Source organism: Hippopotamus amphibius, chromosome 4 (genome assembly GCF_030028045.1).
Source record: "Hippopotamus amphibius kiboko isolate mHipAmp2 chromosome 4, mHipAmp2.hap2, whole genome shotgun sequence".
Taxonomy (NCBI): Eukaryota; Metazoa; Chordata; class Mammalia; order Artiodactyla; family Hippopotamidae; genus Hippopotamus; species Hippopotamus amphibius.
The window spans coordinates 184,973,025-184,993,185 of record NC_080189.1 but is presented as its reverse complement, the minus strand read 5'-3'; the positions used below and the strand labels follow the sequence as shown (position 1 = coordinate 184,993,185).

The following is a 20,161-nucleotide window of genomic DNA, read 5'->3' as shown; positions in this document are numbered from 1 at the left end:
GGGTCTGGGTGATTACGCTGTAGCAATGCAGGTGCATCAGCTGTAATCAACGTCCCAGTATGGCGGGGATTTGGATGATGGGGGAGGCGATGCATGTGCAGGGGTAGGGAGTATATGCGAAATTTCTGTAGCTTCCCCTCAGTTTGGCTGTGAACCTGAAACTGCTCTGAAAAAAGTGTTTAAAAAAAAAACGTTCTTTGAAAGAGAAATGGGTAGATCTCCTACCACTCACCCTATTCAAAATTCTTCAGTGGTTCCCCAGTGCTCTGAGAAGGACCAAATACCTTTCTGTGGCCTACAAGGCCCTGTGTGGTCTGACCCCTTCCTGGCTCTGCACATCTCCATCTCTCTCCACTTATCCTCCAAGCTCTAGCTCCACTGACCCACTCCTCCCCTCTTCAGGCTTCAGAACTGACTGCTCCCCGTACACTTGTTCATCTCACTCCACACACTTGGTTTCAGAAGGGCCTTCCCCGACCAGATCACTTGCAGTATCCAGCAATCCCCTCTTCCTTCTAACATATCATCTTATTTATGTCCTTCATAATTCTCATCACAACCTTTAATTACTTTATTTGATAAACAGTTTAATGATCACCTCTCTCATGAGAGTGTAAGCAACACAAATTCTCAGTTTACCAATGAAAAGCCTAGTACCTAACAATATCTTTGGCACAAGGGAGATGTTCAATAAAGATCTGTTGAATGAATGAATAAAATGTTAACTTCAGGTCTTACTGCCAAAGAATATTCTCAATCCAATCTTTAAATCAATAATGCTTCCCTGGTCAGGAATATTTCCATTAAAAATATAAAACATCACAACATTCTTCTTTGAGGCAGGATAACTCCCTCCCCCATTAGTACCACAACCCCATACACCTGGAAGGTGGCAGCTGACCGTCACGCGGACTGACAGCACCCAAATGCCTGATGGGCAGTTTTTAAAAACTGGAGCTGGGCTAATAAGACAAAGTCTAAACCACCTACTTAGTACAATGACCGTAAGTGGCCAGAGCACCCTGACAGCAACAACTGGTTTGAGGACTGTCTCCAAAATCTCTAGGAAGTGACAATTAGTCACTTCCAGTTGTATGGTCTATTTTTACAGTCTGGCTACAACAGCCACTATTCTTTTAAGTGTTAAAACCTTATGGTGGACATAGTGACATGGAGGCAGTCATTCACCTTCCAGATGAAGTTTTGTTACTTCCCTGATCCCAAGCCGGCTGGCTAGCCAATGCTCAGGGCTAAAGCCTCCTGAAAGCACGAAGTCCAGCATTTCAACAACCCAGTTTGTATCCAGCTTCATCTCAGGCTACTCTTCCTTATACATACTCCACACTGCAGCCACAGGCAGCTTCCCCCCACAGTCCCTGAACACACCATGACCTGCAATGACTTTGCAAAGTCCCTTTCGTCCTCTTCCCATCCCCCATAAACATCTTGTAAGAACAAGTTCTCCACAGGAAGCCTTCAGACTCCCTCTGACGCTTAGTTGGTCTTTCTCTGCTCTCAAGAACTCTGTGAGGGCAGTTATCAGCCAGCACCATCATGATTTGCTCTCTATCTTCCTCAATGGCTTCTTTCCAGTCTTCACCTACCTCCTGCTCATCTACAAGTTTGTAGGGCTTCAAAAGACCAACAGGAAGTGTGGTACAGTCAACGCTCAACACATATTTGTTGAATTAATCTCTCTCAAAACACTGTGCCAGAATTCCTCAAGTATGATAGAACAAAATCTAAAACCACTCCATCTCACTTACATCCATCACCACACAAAAATTCACTGGTCTCGTATCTGGATCCAAAGTACGTTCATTTAAAATTGACACACACTTTGAACAGCTTGCTTCCACCTCAGCAGTTCACAGAGCCATCAGCTACACCCTCTGGATCCTGCCAAGCTCCTCAAGCACCACTGTATCTAGAAATCTCTCCATACTTGACTCCAAAGCTTGTCTTCATTATGTGTATAACTGTTTCCTCATCTGTTCTTCATTTTTCTAAGTTCAATCAACTGTTCTGCCTGATGTCTGTTTCCTTCCTTTTTTCCCCACTAAGTTCCAGGAGCCATTTTGTTCAAGCTACAGAAGCTAATATGAAATGAGACCTTCCTCAAACTTGAAGTGTAATTTCTCTAAGAGAAAACTGAAAACAAATCCAGTAGGCGACAATCTTCTATTGAAAACGACAACATGTCTACAAAATAGCTTAAACCTAACAAAAGCTACTTACTAGTCTCTCCTTCAGAAGAGGACTATCCTTATACCACCAATGTACGACCAATCTCCAAGCCAGTCCTGAAAACTCGAGTAGAGCATCACCTGTGTCTACACCTGCTGGTTCTCAAGTTTGAAAGTTCCCTGAGGGCAGGAACTGGGTCTGTCTGGTCTGCCACAGCATCCCTAGAAGCTGGTTCTGTGGCTGGCATACAACAGGCCCCAAATAACTGCCTGCGGAATGAACCAACAAGGGACGTTTAAAAAAAAAAAAAAGAAAGGAAAGAAAAGAAAAGAAAGTTCAGAACTTTACCAACGTGCACTGTAGCTAGGTGATAAAGTACAAAATGCCTTGCAGCTTAGGAGGCCAGGAGTCACTGGTGACCACAAGGGCTACAGTGGCTTTATTCCCAGATTCTGCCCATGCTCGGATCTGGGTTTGGAGATTTCCAGAACTCCTTTCCTTCAAATTATCAAGACCTGGTCTACAGGAAGGAAGTCAACCTCAGGTGCATCTGATCACTCCAACAGATAAGGCAAGGATGCATTCAGGCTGGTACCCCACACTCTGCCAACAAACGTTAACATAAGCAACAGAACAAAATAAAATGCCTGAATCTCAGTGAGAAAGTGAGGAAGAACAAAGAGCAGGGAAGAGAAAAGGAAGCAGGGTATGCGGGTAAGGAGAGCGGGGGGCTAGCCTTTATTGAGATGGACCGCGGGCCAGGCACGGGGCTGAGCGATTCACACACGCACTGACTCATTTCATCCTCCCACCAAGCCAGCGCTAGAGACTATTACCACCCCTACTTTACTGACGATGCAACTCAAGTTTACCGAGACATCCCCTGCCCTGAGCACACAGCTAGGAGGGGGCACCGCTGTGAGCCGGGCCTGACTCCAGGGTACCCCACTCTTCAACCCGCACTCACTCTTCTGCCAGGGAGGCATTAAAGCAGGACTGAGAGACGAGTCGTTCATCTATCCATTTAACAGGCACCCACTGAGCACCTACTGGGTACGGGCCAAGGCCTGGTGCCAGGCGCTGGTGGGCGGATGAAGGCACGGGGACGGAGCGGGGCGCACAGGACGCGGCGTCGATCACAAGACCACGGCGCCCGGCGCCGCGGGCCTGCGGGGCAGAGGGGATGCGAGGGCGCGGCACCGGCGCGGGAGGCACGGGAAGGGGGGGGCGAGCGAGCCGGGGCGCGCGGGGCGCAGGGCCGCTGGAGGCGTCGGCGGGCCGCCGGCTCCTGCCGGGCGGCTAGCTCGGAGCCTCGCATGCCACGGCGTTTGGCATTCGGCCTGGGCCGCCGGCGCGCGCGAGACGGGGTCCGGGAAAGGGGGCGAAACGGGCAGTGCGGCCCTGAGGCGCGGGAGGGTGGCCCGGGGGCGGCGCGAGCGGCGGCGGGGAGGCCGAGGGCGGGGCGCGGGGCCGGGCGGCGTAGCGGGACTCACCTCCCGCGGCGGCCCAGCCGGGCCGGAGGAGACGGCGATGGACTCCGGGCCGCGGGGACTGCCGGGAGCCCGTTCCCTGGGCAACGGGGCCGGCACCGCCGAGCGGCAGCTGGCTCCGCCGCGGGCTAGAGCGGCAGAGCCTCCACAGGCGGCGGGCGGGTCGGAAGTGACGTCGCCGGACTTCCGGCGTGTGTGGCCGGGGCTCCGGGTCTCTTTCCTGGGATCTGTGCGGACCCCATGGAAGGTGCGTGAGAAGGGCCGGTTTCCCCAGGCTGGGAGGGTGCGAGTGTTACGGTTTGATCTTCGGGCTGGGCCGGCGGCCGGAGGCCTCGCGGATGGAATGGCGGTCCGTCCCTTGCCCCAGCCCAGCCCGCTGGCCCCGCTCAGGCTCTGCGGTCGGCCCGGGAGTCCGTTCTGCCGAGCCTCGATTTTTTCATGCGTAGATCGAGATGATGCAAAGGAGTGTCCGCAGATCCTGACACTCAGATTGTGTTTGTCGTTATAAATTAGCACCAGCGGAGCACTTTCCCTGAGCTCCCCTCAGTCAGAGTTCCTGACCACAGAGTGTTCATCGTTCAGCGAGTGCTCACTGTGCGCCCTGTCGTGTTCTACGTGCTTTCGTGCATTAGCTCGTTGGACCCTCCCAGCGATCCCATGAAGTAACGTCAACAGGTGGGGAGGCAAGGCTCCGAGGGGACAGGTAGCGTAGCCACTATGCTGCTGTCCTGCCCTGTGATTGATAACTGATCTCTTTCCCAGCTACACTGAGTTTCTTGAAGTCAGAACATTGTTTCTGGTTCCTAAATAGTGCTGGGTATGGGGCAGACAGACGATGAATCACATGTGGTCCTCGCCTGCAAGGAGCCCCTACAAGCGGGGGAAGCCCTTAGAAGATCATAGCACAGGTGGTAAGAGCTTTTTCTGCATTTAACACATTCTAGCCAGCACCTACTATGTGCTGAGGTTATGAGAGGGAACAAGACAGTCTTAGTCCCTACTCTGGTGCAGCTTACAGTCTGTTGGGGAGTGTACTAGGCATTAAACAGACAAATACACCACACTGGTGAGTGTCGTGAATGAAGATGAAGGAAGCACAGGGTATTCCAGACATATGGTGCAGTAAATCCTAACCCAACCTGCAGATCCAGGAACACTTCTTTGCGGGAGTGACTTTCTAAAAACCTGCATCAGATGGTGTCACTTCCCTACCCAAAGCTTATTGCTCGCCTCCCATTGACTTGGATAAACCCAAACTTCTTATCTTGGCCTGTAAGATTCTGGCTGTCTGACTGCCTCCTCACCTACTGCTCCCTCTCTCTCCGCTTCAGTCTGGCCACACTGGCCTTGTTCTTTTTTCACAGTCACCAACCTTATTCTCACCTTAGGGCCCCTGCTGTTGGCTTCCCATCATTCAGGTTTCAGCCTCAATGACAACGTCTCAGGGGTTCACTCTAACACAAGACTCTGTTTTATTTTGTGGCGCTTGGGGTCTAAACTGATGATCAGCTAAGTGTCTGTTGTCCACCTCTTTGGATGGAAAGGAAGTTCTGTGAAAATGGTCCTGGTCTATCTAGTCAGTCACTTCATCCGCCATGCTGGCATAATGTAGACACGGTGAATATTGGTTAGTTGTATAAGTAAAGAGTGAATGAGTGGACTTCCTGGTGGTCCAGTGGTTGAGATTTTGCCTTCCGGTGCAGGGGGTGCAGGTTCAACCCCTGGTCAGGGGGCTGGGATCCCTCATGCCAAGAGATCAAAACATAGAACAGAAGCAATATTGTAGCAAATTCAATAAAGACTTTTAAAAAAGTGAATGAAAAATCAATATGATATTTAAAAGTGGAGCTCCTAGGTAACCTAAGGATGAGGGCTGGTTGTCAAGGGAAACAACCATTTGATTAGAGAGCTGGAACTTTCAGTCCCTCCCCTGCCCCCAACCTCCATCTCCAGCAAGGGAAGAGAGGCTGGAGGTTAAATCAGTCACCAATGGTCATTAAAAAAAAAACAACAAAAGCCTCCATAAAAAAACAAAAGCAAGGAGTTTCGAGAGCTTCCAGGCTGGTGAACAGGTGGAGATGCAGGGAGAGCGGCACTTGGAGAGAGCTCTGCAGCTTGGCAGCCCCGCCCACGTATGCTGCCCTGTGCATCTCTTCCATGTGGTTTTTCCTAGTAATCTAGTAAGGACAATGTTTTCCTGAGTTCTCTGTGAGCCACTCTAGCAAATTAATCAAACCCTGGGGAGGGGGAGGTCCTTGGAACCTCTGATCTATAGCCTGTAGGCCCGAAGCACACATGACACCCTGGACTAGAGACTGGCATCTGAAGTGGAGGGAGTGGGGAGGACAGGATAGCGGTTAGCTTCTGGAATCTGATGCTGTCTCCAGGGAGATAGAATTGAGTTTATTGCTTGGTGGTGGCGGGAAAAACACATTGGAGAGGCCCTTGTGGTAATGCATACTATGTTGGATACTTGCCATGTGCCAGGCCCTCACAGCTTTACATATATTCTCTAATCTTCACATCAACTCTTTGTAGTAGATATATTTTATCCCCATTTTACAGATGGATGCTTAGGCTGTGAAAGGTTAACTAATTTACCCAAGATTTCACAGCTGGCAGTGACAGAGCTGGGATTCAGACCCAGTCAGGATGGTCTTCAGAGTCTAGACTCCAAACTGTATCACCATGGTGTGTCCTGGGGGCCTCTCTCAGAATTTGGACCTTATCCTGTGGGCCATGCGACACCTTTGAAGGATTCTAGGTAGAGAAGAAGAGAGGGCACAGGAGAGGAGGGCTGGGAGGGCCCCAACAGCCTGAGTGGTCTGGGGTTCGCTTCCCACAGGACCTGGGATCTGGATGGATCCTGGGGTATGGGAGCATTAGTCCGAAGAAGCAAAGAGCTTTCTAGCAGAGAACTGCACACGCAAAGGACTTTTCGAGAGTTGCCAGTGGTTGATTTTAGCTAAAGATTGAGGGGGCTCAGGTGGGGGTTGAGGTGAGGTTTGAGGCAGAGAGGGAGCAGGCCCTGAAGGAGTTTGGACCCCCTCCTGCGTTCCTAGCACGGAGGTCATCACTGCGTCTCTGGGGTCCAGCCTTGTCAGTGTATCAGAACAACAGAGTTTGGACCCCTTCCTGTGTTCCCAGCATGGAGGTCATCACTGCGTCTCTGGGGTCCAGCCTTGTCAATATGTCAGAGCGATGAGAGCTGGTGAGCCACAGATCTCTGAGCAAACATCAGGTATCAAAGGGCCAGAGGTTAGAGGATGGGTGCCATAAGGCAGGGGCAGTGGAGCCTTGTTGCAGAAAATCACAGCTCTGCCTCCTTCCCAACCTTTGAAAGTGGTCAGAGTGCTTGGGATAAAACTTTGTGGAACCGCTAAGCTTTGAGAGGATACAGCTATATCTGGTGAGACTTAAAATCTGAAAACAATTCTGTTTTGTCTTGTTCCCGGAACTTTCGCATTCGTCTTCGTTTCCACGTGATTTGTCCAGTCACTGTAGCATTTCAAATAGTTTTACGGTTGCAGATTATAAGGACATTTTCCCCTCAGCTGTGATCATGAACTTCATAATGTTATGTTTCTTTTTTACCCTTTCAGCAAAGACTCTTGGAAGTGCAACGCCCAGAAAACCTGTCTTATCTGTCAGTGCAAGGAAAATTAAGGACAATGCAGCCGATTGGCATAATTTAATCCTGAAATGGGAAACCCTCAGTGATAGAGGTTTTGCTACTGCAAATAATATTGCCAACATGAAAATCAGTTTATTGTGAGTACATATAGAGTACACTCTGTGTGCTTCACCCGTAATGATTGGGCAGAAATTTCATGGGAGTCTTTTAGGGTGGGAAGGGTAGTCACTAGCAACATGCATAAAGTAAATTATGTAAAGCGGAAAAAGCAAATGATAAAATGGTGCGTGCAAGTGTGAACTGTGAACATTTTAAATACAAAATTATACTACACATTGCTCATGGTAACATCTGTATGTAAAATTATAAAAATGGATTGGAAGTGTATAGACTCAATTCGTGACACTGGTATCTTCCAGGAAAATGAGTGGGGTGGTAGGCAGATAGCACTTCATCTTCATAACACTGCATTTTATTTCTGTGGTATTGTGATTTATAATAAGAAATACCTATTTGGAGAGTTCCCTGATGGTCTAGTGGTTAGGATTCGGTGCCTTTACTGCTGGGGCCCGGGTTCAATCCCTGGTAGGGGAACTAAGATCCCTGAAACTGCATGGTGCGGCCAAAAAAAAAAAGCAATATGTATCGTCTTTGTCCCTGTTCCCAGCACATGGCCCTTAAACCCTTATAATTTCCATAGGGATACAAACAATGGGAGAATCTTTAGTTATAATAATATTTGTTCTTTTGTCCTCCGGTTCCTGAAATAGCTCCAGAGTGATAGAAATGAAAGCAGTGTCCTGTTATAACAAGCCCCTCTCTGCCACACCTGAGCTCATGTGAATTCGGAGGCCTCTGGGAAACCCCTAAGGAGGGGGCACCAACCACGTGATTAGAGTTGTCACTATCAGCCCCGCCCCCCTACCCCACCTCTAGGCAGGTGAGAAGGGCTGGAGGTTGAATTAATCACCAGTGGCCAGTCGTGATCAATCATGCCTTCATAATGAAGCCTCCATAAAAACCCAAAAGGACGGGGTTGGAGAGCTTCTGGGTTGAGGAACGAGAATACCTCCACGTACCTGAAAGGAAGTGTACCCCAGTCTCCACAGGGACAGAAGCTTCTTTGCTCGACCTTCCAGACCTTGCCTTGACTACCTCTCTTCGTCTACCTGTTCTTTCGTATCCTTTATTATCCTTTGTAGTAAACCAGTAATCTAGAAAGTAAACTGTTTTCCTAAGTCCTGTGAGCTTCTCTAGCAAATTAGTTGGACCCAAGGAGGGGTCATGGGAACTTCCAGTTGACAGCGGGTCGGTCCAAAGCACAGGTAACAACGTCAACTTGTGACTGGTGTCTGAAGTTGAGACGGGGCCGGTCGTGCAGGACAGAGCCCTTAACCTGTGGGATCCAATGCTGTCTCTGGTAGATAGTATCAGACCTGAGTTAAATTATACGACGCCCAGCTGGTGTCTGGAGAACCTGAGAATTGCTTGGTGTGGAGAACCGCACCCCCTGCTTTGATGACCCGGTGTCAGAGGTAGAAGGGGGTATTGGGAGCAGAGGAGACACACAGGAGAGTTTCCCCTTAACAAGTTCTTTTAAAAAGACAAAGGCGTTATGAAAAAAGCTGTTGGCAGTTGCCAGCTGTAATTGGAAGATTTGCTTTATGATTCTTGCAGTTTCCTATATATATGTTTTTGTTTTTTGCTCAAAAAACATAAGCAAGATTCAAGCTTGATCCTACCCATGAAAATCTTTAGTAAAAGGTGAAAGATTTATATGATCTGAAGAGAAACATATATACATAGTTTTAATTTCTCAAATTGTAATTATATATTTGTATATCTTTGTCTACCGGCCAGAGTCTAGAGTCTTAACTTCCTGACCTGGGCCCCTGCTCACGCCAGTTCTCTCAAACACATCACGCACGTCAGCCCTCTGCCGTCTTTTCCTGTTCAGAAAGTTCCATGAAATAGTTCTTACTGCATAAGGTGCTGATATTTTCTAATGTTTAACTTTTTTCCTTAAATTTTTTTTTTTTTTGTTCGTGCCACACTGCATGTGGGATCTTAGTTCCCAACCAAAGATTGAACCCATGTCCTCTGCAGTGGAAGCGTGGAGTTTTAACCACTGGACCCCCAGGAAAGTCCCTAATTTTTTTCCTTAAGTGTTGGTTGTGACTCCACTAGATTAATTTCAGGTGCCGTGGGTCACAGCCTTCCGTTTACAAAACGCATTCCTAGCTGGTGGACTCCAAGGATGTGACCTGTGTGTTACTCCCTGATCTGGACTGAATCGACTTGTTCTAGGGCAGAATTGAGTAGCGGATGGACATCTTCACTGTATATGTAAAAACACATAAACATGATGACGTGAAATGACACCAGTGGAAGAAGTCGATGATGGCATAGATACATGGATGTTGAGTTTTCGAGGCTTCATCATAAAATGAGGTGAGCTTACAAAGTGTATTTTGTTCCCACTCTTTTCCATCTGGTTCAGGAGCAAAGACAAGATAGAATTAGAGAGCAGCAGCCTGGCTTCTGATGAAAATGCAGACAAGGAGCACCCAGAATACAGCAGGGAGCTCGAGATGCTGTGTGAAGAGCTGCAGGCCACCCTGGATGGTTTGGTAAGATGCAGAGACCCCTGGGGGGTGGGTGTGCTGGAGCGCCCGGCAGTGTTCCGCACCGTGGGCCATGCTTCCCTTCTCCAAGGTTTTGTTTTCCCCTCCTCAGCCTCTTCCATTGGTCTCTCTCACTTTGTGTGTCCCATAAATCTTGTTTCCCAAGATGCTGTCCTAGACCTTTGTTCTTTCGGTCCTGTGTGTTGCCGGGGATATTTCACGTGTTCCCAGGCTCCACAGGAAGTGTGTTAGGCTTTGGAGGCCCTGCAGGTGCTCTCGCCTCTACTCAGTGACAGTACGGAGGCTAGTGTTCCAGAAAACTCTATATATGGACGCTGAACTTTGAATTTCATATAATTTTCATGTGTCACAAAATATTCTGCTTTTGGTATTTTTTTCAACCACTTAAAAATGCAAAACCCATTCTTAGCTCAAGGGCTGAACAAAAATAGGCTTTGAGCTGGATTTGACTCCTGAGCCCTGATCTCGCACGTAAGAGATGCTCTTGAATGTTTGTTTAACTGAAATCTGGACGTCGGTACCCATCAGGCTGGCCACCACATGTGGATGAAAACACTCATCTCAGCCAGACACAGGGATAAGGTTTTGCACATCTTTGAACTGAGGTAACTAAAGCTTCCCCACAAACATGGAAAGTCTGTATATTTTAACCTTTTTTTTCAGTTTTTATTGGAGTATAGTTGCTTTACAATGTTGTGTTAATTTCTGCTGTATAGCAAAGTGAATTGGTTATACATACATCCACTCTTTTTTAGGTTCTTTTCCCATATAGGTCATTGCAGAGTATTGAGTAGAGTTCCCTGTGCTATATAGTAGGTCCTTATTGGTTATCTATTATTTTAACCTTTCTTGATGGGAATGTTTCTAATGCGTTACATGCTTCCTTCCCTTTTTAAAACAGAATATGCTGGATATAATTGTATTTCTTCAAGGTACCACTTATTCAAAGTTAGGGTTCCACCTATTATAAGGCAGATTATAGGTTTAAAAGACTTTTTCAGGAAAGAAGCACTGCCCTTTTAAACATCCCATCCATTGTAAGATGTAATGAAACATTAAACTGAGAAAAATAAATAGTGCATTGAGGACATTTTGGTGACTTAGCCTTTTCTTTGATTGAAATGCCATACTGTCTTCAGGATATTTTGACTTGTATGGGGCTGTCTCCTCTAAATAAATGATTAGGTGTTTGTCGTTGTCCTGTTTGTTTTGTGATGCTGCCTTTGGGTTGTGCTGTGATAAGAAACACGTGCCCCCGCCTTTCCCAGCCCCCCCCACCCGGTGCTCCAGCAGGAACAAGACAGGCCTGGGTCATCAGTCACTTCGTTTTAAGCCTCACTCATAGGAAGGCTGGGGGATGAGGTGTGTGGGCTTGGTGTTTACTTTGTTTTATCTCCGTGCTCACAGCTGTGTCTGCCGTAGTTGAGTGCTAGACCCAGTCTTCTGGGCCAGCAGGGAATTAACATAGGCAGAATAATCCATCGAAATTTCCAGAATAACCCAATTGAAAACTGACCATGTGTATTGCTCTTCCTCAAATCAACCCATTTGATTATGGCCAGTGGTCTTATTTGGACAAAACACAGGTTCACATATTGCTTGAAAGAGAAGAAACTGGATGGCTGAGTTCCTATATTGAAATACTTATTTGTCTGTTTGTTTCCTGGTCACATTTAGCTTTTAATTGTCAGTTTTTGTGGTTGTTGTTGTTTCATTGAAGTGTGGTTGATTTCCAATGTTGTGTTCATTTCTAGTGTACAGCAGAGCGATTCAGTTAGACAAATACATATTCTTTCTCATACCCTTTCCATTGTGGTTTATTACAGGATATTGAATATAGATCCCTGTGTATACTGAACTACTTTGAACAGCCAACAGTTAAACACGTGCTGCTGGGCTCAGTCATTTGTCGTTTGGATGGGGCAACACTCCCACCAGAACCTCTTCATCTGTGACCTTCCATCTTCCTTTCTGGCATAAAACGTTTCACAGAATCCCCAAACTGGGTTAGAATGAGAAATGCTTTTGACACATACTAATATGACTTTTCTAAAATGTAAAAACCCTGGGAAGGATTTTGTTTCTAAGTGCTCTTTGGCTTTCTTTAGTGCACACATCCTCATTTATAACTCTCCATACGTACACCGCGTTAGGGAAGAGCCTGTGCGGCGTCGAAGGGAGGAGGCAGTTGGCCTTCCGTTTCAGGCATGTCTGGAATGACTGGCTCAATCTGCTTGTCCGTCCTTGCTTCTCCCTGTTAGGTGGCTGTCTGATGCCATGGGACCCCTTCCTCAGTCCCACTGACCCGCACAGAGGAGGGACGGCCTGGGAGGGTGTTAGGACTCGGGTCAAGGTCCCAAACACCCGGTCAGCAGCTTGATGGACTGAGCAGTAGCAGGTGACACATCCTGCCCCCGGTCCCTCCACCCACGGCACAGGTCCAGGCTGAGGGTGAGTGGCCTGGCAGTGCAGCCGAAAGTGGCTGCAAGGTCTTAGGTGACTGCATGCCCACAGTGACCCAAGTTCCCAGGGCCTTCAGACAGAGCCTGGGCTGACCACAGGTGCGAGTTGTCAGGCCCCAAAGTTCTCTGCTCCAGTGAATTTATTCTGTTTTAAAGTTGTTTGAGGGACTTCCCTGGTGGTCCGGTGGTTAGAACTCAGTGCTTTCACTGCCGTGGGCTGGGGTTTGATCCCTGGTTGGAGAACTAAGATCCCGCAAGCAGGGCAGCGTGGCCAAAACATAAAATAAAGTGGTTTGAGAATTAGTTCTCATTCTTAGGTTCAAAACCAAAGTGGATGTTGTAAGGATAGTGATATTATTTTTCCTATTTTCCTCCAGTCTTTAGGGAGGATGGTTTCCCAGACTTGACTTTGTCTTGAATCTGACCTTGGTGGAGGGTGGAGGCATCCCTGTCCCTAAGCTGGACAAACATGTCGCAGTGTGGGCTGTTGGCCGTGGAAGAGGACATGGAGCTGAGAGCGTGTTCAGCTGCAGTCACTTCGGGGCTGCACATGAGTGGGACTTTGGTACCATTATTGATGAATGAGCCCCAGAATGGAGCTGGCACCTCTGGCCCAGTGTCAAGCCTCCAGGATTTTCTTTGCTTTCCTGATCTTTATCAGCTTTTCTTAGCATTAGGTGGCACCGGGGAGCTGCTGCAGGACACAGAGGAGAGAGGTTAGGAGTGGGTGTCAAGAGACCTCGGGTCGGAAAGCATGGTCTCAAGTCCAGGCCTCGACCTTCCCTAGCTCAGCAACATTGAGAATTTTCCCAGCTGTGATACAAAATGATGAGTCCTGCCTCTTAGAGTAGGGCCAAGTGAAATATCGAACCTGAAAAGATTTGGGAAAGGAATCTAGTCCTTTAAAAAGTAACATTAGCATGCAAAAGACCCTGAATAGCCAAAGCAATCTTAAGAAGGAAAGACGGAGTTGGTGAAATTAGGCTTCCTGACTTCAAACTATACTGCAAGGCCACAGTGATCAAGACAGTATGGTACTGGCACAAAAATAGAAAGGAAGATCAATGGAATAGAATAGAGAACTCAGAGATAAACCCAAACACATATGGGCACCTTATCTTTGACAAAGGAGGCACGAATATACAATGGAAAAAAGACAGCCTCTTCAATAAGTGGTGCTGGGAAAATTGGACAGCAACATGTAAAAGGATGAAATTAGAGCACTTCCTAACACCATACACAAAAATAAACTCAAAATGGATTAAAGACCTACATGGAAGGCCAGACACTATAAAACTCCTAGAGGAAAACATAGGCAGAACACTCTATGACATATATCAAAGCAAGATCCTTTTGGACCCACCTCCTAGAATCATGGAAATCAAATCAAGAATAAACAAATGGGACCTCATGAAACTTAAAAGCTTTTGCACAGCGAAAGAAACCATAAACAAGACAAGAAGGCAGTCCTCAGAATGGGAGAAAATACTTGCCAACGAAGCAATGGACAAAGGATTAATCTCCAAAATATACAAGCAGCTCATGCAGCTTAATATCAAAAAAGCAAATAACCCAATCCACAAATGGGCGGAAGACCTAAATAGACATTTCTCCAAAGAAGACATACAGATGGCAAACAAACACATGAAAAGATGCTCAACATCACTAATCATCAGAGAAATGCAAGTCAAGGCCACAATGAGGTATCACCTCACACTAGTCAGAAAGGCCATCATCAAAAAATCTAGAAACAATAAATGCTGGAGAGGGTGTGGAGAAAAGGGAACTCTCCTGCACTGTTGGTGGGAATGTAAGTTGGTACAGCCACTATGGAAAACTGTTTGGAGGTTCCTTAAAAAACTAAAAGCAGAACTACCATGTGATCCGGTAATCCCGCTACTGGTCATATACCCAGAGAAAACCATAATTCCGAAAGAAACATGTACCATAATGTTCATTGCAGCACTCTTTACAATAGCCAGGACATGGAAGCAACCTAAATGCCAGATGAATGGATAAAGAAGATGTGGCACATATATACAATGGAATATTACTCAGCCATAAAACGGAATGAAATGGAGCTATATGTAATGAGGTGGATAGACCTAGAGTCTGTCATACAGAGTGAAGTAAGCCAGAAAGAGAAAAGCAAATACTGTATGCTAACTCATATATACGGAATCTAAAAAAAAAATGGTACTGATGAATCCAGTGACAGGGCAAGAATAAGGATACAGATGCAGAGAATGGACTGGAGGACATGGGGTTGCGGGGACGGGGGGCGAAGGGGAAGCTGGGATGAAGTGAGAGAGTAGCATAGACAAATATACACTACCAACTGTAAAATAGATAGCTAGTGGGAAGTTGCTGTATGACAGAGGGAGATCAACTCGATGATGGGTGATGCCTTAGAGGGCCAGGACAGGGAGAGTGGGAGGGAGTCGAGGGAGGGAGGGGATGTGGGGATATATGTATAAATACAGCTGATTCACTTTGGTGTACCTGAAAAGCTGATACAAGAGTGTAAAGCAATTATATTCCAATAAAGAGCTTTAAAAAAATTAACGTTAGCTAAATTTAGTGCATGCTGCTTCGGGTGTAACTGGAGGGTAGCTGAAGAACCAAGTGCAAGGAATTAAGATTTTGATGATTTATGTGTCTTTGCTTATATCCCCGTGTGTACATAAAGCTAACTCCATACTTAGGACCTAGAGTTGTGGTCTTAAGTAGACTCATGCCACTGAAATCTGAAATCTTAGTTACTTCACCCATTTGTTTTACTTAACAAAGCCTTACGTAGCTCCGACCAGGTGCTCCATGAGTACTAACTTAGTCCCCCAACCCCCTGTGGAAGGAGGCACTTGGTCAGACCCATCTGTGCCACAGCACAGAGCCTGGCGTGCACCGAGGTACCGTCCATGTCACGTTCTCACCTTCCCGTGTGAAGCGTGTAGGGCTGCCTTTCATTATTACCATTTTATACACAAGGAAACCCATAAAAGAGTCAGAAATGAGCCCATTTAATGCCTCTTCTCCCATCTCTCATTCCATAAAAGTGAGAGCCCGCCCTGCCACCCCTCCAGGTCTTTCGTGCTAAAAAATTAGTGACGTTCGGAAATCTTACTGAAGTGGGACCCAGCAAGCTTCCTCTTCTGCAGCACTGGAGATCCGGAGTTTAGTACTGAAGTAATCCAAATTAATGAAATCGTAGCAACTGTATGCCTCCATCTCCCTGGAAATTTGCTGCACACGGAGTTAATGGTGTTGAATTACTGGACTTACGGTCTCAACAGACTTGCATTTCTTAGCTTTGAAATCTTAGAGTTACAGAATCTGACTGGATTTGAAATGGTATTCTCATATTCTAAATATCTTTTCAGACCAAAATACAGATGAAAATGGAAAAGCTGTCTTCCACTACCAAGGGAGTTTGTGAACTAGAAGATTACCATTACAGGGAGGAGAGAAAACGGCCCCCCCTGTTCCACACGTGGCCCACAGCCTATTTTTGTAAGTAGTTCTTTCTGCATTGATTTTCCAAGGTAGATTATGAGAGCATTTGGTGTCATTTAGATGTGGCCTGCTGACAGACTTTGAAATTCAATTCAAGAGGATCCATTGGGAAGGAAGGAGATGGGGACATCTTAGGTGAGCATTTCTTCTTGGCTTTAATTACCCACTAATCAGTAAAGAATATTAAACATAATTAGAGACCCATGAGGCAAGTTGCCATTATTAGCCCTTTAAGGCCAACCGGTAGAATGACCTTTGCCCCCTCTGCAGAGGCAGAAATCTCTCTTTTGTTTTTGTTTTTGTTTTCAAGAAAGATGAGTTTTGCTTTTTGCTTTGTTTTATTTAAAAACCAAATGGGGGTCACTTCAGCCCACCCCATGGAAGAAGACTGCTGGGAAAACAAACTCCATTACTTAAATAAGCTGTGAGGTAAGGGCTATTTTTAGCTTTATTAGTTTAAAAGAAGGGCTAAGCTATTTGATGTTGCTTTGAGACCTCACCTTTAAATAAGGGAGAAAAGGGTAAAATCACCTAATGTAACATGTTTATTGAATATTGTCAGTTTGAAGTCAATCTGCTATGTGTAATGATTGCAAGTTTCCTAAGGGCTAAGTGGGAAAGGTTACAGGTACTTTTTAACTTCATGACACATTTACCATGTTACCTGATTCTAATATCCACGGGCTGGAGCCCTTCTTCCTCTCAGTGCCATTTCTGACTCTGGCTTTTAAGGAGGAGTTTTGCACAGTCCCTGGTGGTCCAGTGGTTAGGATTGGGCACTTCCACTGCAGGGGGCACGGGTTCCATCCCTGGTTGGGGAACTAAGACCCTGCAAGCCGCCCCTGTCGCCCCCGCGCAACCAAAAAAACCCAAAAACCAAAACAAACAGTGCCAGGTTGTCCCCAGTCGAGGGTCCCCCCTCAACAGACGTTCTTCAAAGGGGACTTGTGTTGCTTTCAGACGAGATCTCCCGCAAGCTCTCCGACATGTACGGCCGGGAGCTCCGCCTGAAGCGCACCGTCGTGGAGCAGCTGGCACACACAGCCGACCGCGACCTCGCCCTGAGCTACCTGTCCATGTGGCTGCACCAGCCCTACGTGGAGGGCGACAGCAGGCTGCTTCTGGAAAGCATGCTGCTCGAAACTGGGCACAGGGCACTGTGACCTCCCACTGCGGCTCTGCGCGCCTCCGGGCTCTGGACCTCTGCTTCTGCAGCTCACACGGCTGACAGCCTTTCGGGTGGGCCCCGTGCGGCACCCTGGGATCACGCGACTGTGCCGGGCCCCGGCATCACCCCCACCTGTGGCATCCTGGGAACACGGCCCCGTTCCGCCTCCCGGCATCACACCACCCTGACCTTAGGGTTTTCCAGACTGGATCATTTCACCAGCTCTCTGCGGCCTCTCCAGACACATTTATTACTTCTGCCTGCCGTCCACCACTCAGCGTCATTTGCACCTATTGTGAATGTCACCTGTGAAGACTTCTGCGTGAAATAAATGAGTTCATCAACAGAATGACTGAGTGATCTTGTTTATGTAAATTAGGTGTAGTTTACATAGATTACATTTGTGTAGAAAATCCATAGTTTAATATTTTTAGGTATTGTTTAAATTGTAGGACTATTAGTTTTATAATTACAGCTAATGTTTAAAATACCATAGAGTTCACCGAGTGAAACATCATGGAAATGAAAACTAGCTACCACAAGATTGCCCCTATTTTTGTACTGAGAATGTGATAGGACAAATGAAAGTGACTTCCATGTCGTTCTTCTGGCGTAAATCCTATAGTTTGGTAATATTTGCAACCAGATATCAGGGGTCAGTTCTGCCATTGCACCCCAGAAACAGAAATCTAAGAAACTTCATGCTGTGTGATACGGGATGTGTCCTCATGAAACTGAAGTTCTAGGATCTCAGGCAAAGAACAAGTGCTTCCCAGGCAAAGAAAGTATTCCAAAAACAAAAGACTATATATGATGGGAATGTATTTTGAGCAAAAGGATATCTCACTGTGTAAGTTGGCATATTCAAAGCATGTCAAGGCAACATTTCTTAGAATTTCTCTTGCCACACCTTTGCAGTATTTATTAAAATCTAACCATCATAAAAGTAGCCCGTCAGATGTCCTGCAGTCTGGAAACCACCTGGTTAGCATTCGGCAGAAGTGGTACCTGCCCGCTGTGGCTTAGGAAGGGGGCTTCTGACCCGAGCTACACGGGCAGGAGTGGCCCTTGGAGGCACAAGGTCAGTTTTGTGTTTGGGGTGGGGTGTGGTACTTAAAGAATAAGTGCTCTTTGGAGGAGACCCCAAAGGATTTCTGGGCCTTTCTAGGCTATTTCCTGTGTTCTGGATGCCTCATCCCCAGACTCCCAGGTTGCCCAGGAGAACTAATGGAAACAGTCGCGCTATTGATGCTGAAGCCCTGCCTCTGGGCACTGGCACCGAATTGAATCTCGGAGGGGCCACAGCTGGCTAATGCCCTCGGAACTGTGCGTCCCATCCTGGCGGGGGCAGGGTTGGGGGGGCGTTGTGAAGTGTCATATAGCCCAGGGGCAGGGTTGCCAAGAAGGATCAGGGTGCATGCAGGGCCCTCATTCCTTCAGTCCAGAGATCACCTGGCATCAGGTGGTATCGAACTGTGACCTTCTCTCTGGATTGACGAGTGCTTCATCAAGTAGTTTTGCCTTCCATTTGTTGGGGGCTTTGGTTCTGCAGAAGAGCTCAAAGCTATTGTTATCTGTGTCCCTTGAGGTAGAACAGGACCCTTCCCAAGGCTGCACTATTGTTTCTTGACTCCTCCTCCCTGGTCTCTGCATCCCATCCTTTCCCTGACTAGTAGGTCATGGAAGCTGAATGAAGCCTGTTTCCTACAAACAAGAAATGGGGACATGGAAAGGCTTGTGGCCAGGAGCCCCACAGGGTCCTGCTCAATTACACTGTGAAGGACAAATGAAAGAGCTGAGTACCCAGTGCCATTAGCCCAGGAATCCCTCACACAACGGAAGAGGCATCAAATTGATGGGAGAGCCGTCTGTTGAGTTTGCTGAGTTCCAAAGTCATCACACAACCATAGGACAATTTCTATCTGAAAGAAACAATGAAGCCATTGGAGAACCCATATCGGACTTCTAAGCATAGTGGATTGATCACCAGGTATCTCTCTGCCTCTGGAAATCTTGTGAAATGGACAGTAAAGGAATATTAACAGGTAGAATCCACAGAAACAGAGAATTGGGTTGGGGAAGCAGTTCTGGATGAATTCACAAGTACATTTAATTAAAACTAAAAAAAACCTCTCTCTCTCCCCCTCCTCCAGAAACACAAGAGCTGAGACAGCGTGAAGGTAATCACAAGGTACCGCACACAGCTCGGCTGTGAGCTGCAGTGCACGTCATCAGTGATAATGTGACCTCTCTCCATCAGCCACTCTGCTCTTCACCAGATATTCCCAGAGTCCTGCCTTCCGGCCAATGGAAAGCCTGCACTTCCGTTCCCTTGGGCTGGACGGACCACGTGTCCGCTGAAGTGCCTCTCAGCGTGGATCTAACCTCTCCCTGAGCTCTCCGCCTTTGGCGGGGCCACCAGTAGTGTTTGAGATGTGGCTGCGCCGCTGGGTCCCCCACCAACCTCTGAGTGGCGTGCCTTGTGAGCAGAAAACACACACCCTTTGTTGTCTCCAGCTGCCGAGCTTTGGGGGCTGTTACTGCCGCCTCTCCGGCCTGGCCGGCAGCAGTGTTAACCACTCTGGGGGGAGGGGCGCGGCTGGTTGTCGGGTGTTGATTCTCCGCTTCACGTAAGTGTTGGCTACAGTTTAGGAGGTTTCAGAACCTTCTTTGCAGTGAGATGTGGCCACAGGAGGAATGAGCTCCAAGCAGAGGCCCTGCTGCATCTTCCAGGTCCTGCCCCTCACAGGCTGCATGTGCTCCTCCTCTGCCTTCTGGCTCCCGGGGGGATGGAGTAGATACACGAGGGCCGCGAGCCTTCTGAGACCTCTGGGAAGAGAGCCACCCTAGGTGCGGAGGTGACCTGGATCTGGACCACCTCTGGAGCAAAGCCACTCAGCTTCCTGAACGCCCACCTGCTCACATGTTTACTTGAGAGGTGCCATGGTCTGCATATGTCCCCCCAAGTTCGTGTGTTGAAGTCCTAGCCCCCCCACTCCAGTCCCCCAGGACTGGACTCCTGAGAAGTACCCCTGAGTCCACAGGACAGCCCACGGCCCGAC

General features: G+C 47.6%; 2 protein-coding genes and 1 non-coding gene across 9 annotated transcripts in view; 1 reads left to right on the top strand and 2 right to left on the bottom strand.

The window, feature by feature from the left end:
* TECPR2 (tectonin beta-propeller repeat containing 2) overlaps positions 1–3,803 on the bottom strand; it is a 93,632-nt gene extending 89,829 nt beyond the window's left edge. For all 6 annotated transcript variants that reach the window (XR_009053094.1, XR_009053095.1, XM_057730654.1 and 3 more), the window contains exon 1: positions 3,681–3,803. The gene's annotated coding sequence lies outside the window, so the exon portion shown is untranslated. The remainder of the gene's footprint in view (positions 1–3,680) is intronic.
* A 61-nt stretch (positions 3,804–3,864) lies between these two features.
* On the top strand, positions 3,865–17,696 carry CINP (cyclin dependent kinase 2 interacting protein). 2 transcript variants are annotated; one of them, XM_057731212.1, is made up of 7 exons: positions 3,865–3,924; positions 4,191–4,352; positions 4,440–4,588; positions 7,280–7,448; positions 9,812–9,941; positions 15,799–15,928; positions 16,892–17,696. In XM_057731212.1, the coding sequence occupies exons 3-7, from the start codon at positions 4,513–4,515 to the stop codon at positions 17,092–17,094; spliced, it is 708 nt and encodes a 235-aa protein (XP_057587195.1). In that variant the 5' UTR covers positions 3,865–3,924; positions 4,191–4,352; positions 4,440–4,512; the 3' UTR covers positions 17,095–17,696. The 2 variants fall into 2 exon arrangements, with proteins under 2 accessions (XP_057587195.1, XP_057587196.1); XM_057731213.1 differs by lacking the exons at positions 4,191–4,352; positions 4,440–4,588 and having other exon boundaries at positions 3,867–3,924.
* On the bottom strand, positions 8,997–9,113 carry LOC130852892 (U5 spliceosomal RNA). The gene has a single exon (XR_009053592.1). It is a non-coding gene; the product is annotated as a U5 spliceosomal RNA (small nuclear RNA).
* Positions 17,697–20,161: the final 2,465 nt, after the last annotated feature.

Excerpts from the sequence above, each read along its gene's own strand:
- CINP (XM_057731212.1), top strand. The coding sequence starts at position 4,513 with ATGAATCACATGTGGTCCTCGCCTGCAAGGAGCCCCTACAAGCGGGGG. Across the intron at positions 4,589-7,279 it reads AGAAGATCATAGCACAGGTG|CAAAGACTCTTGGAAGTGCA; the intron begins GTAAGAGCTTTT and ends TTACCCTTTCAG. Across the intron at positions 15,929-16,891 it reads GTGGCCCACAGCCTATTTTT|ACGAGATCTCCCGCAAGCTC; the intron begins GTAAGTAGTTCT and ends TGTTGCTTTCAG.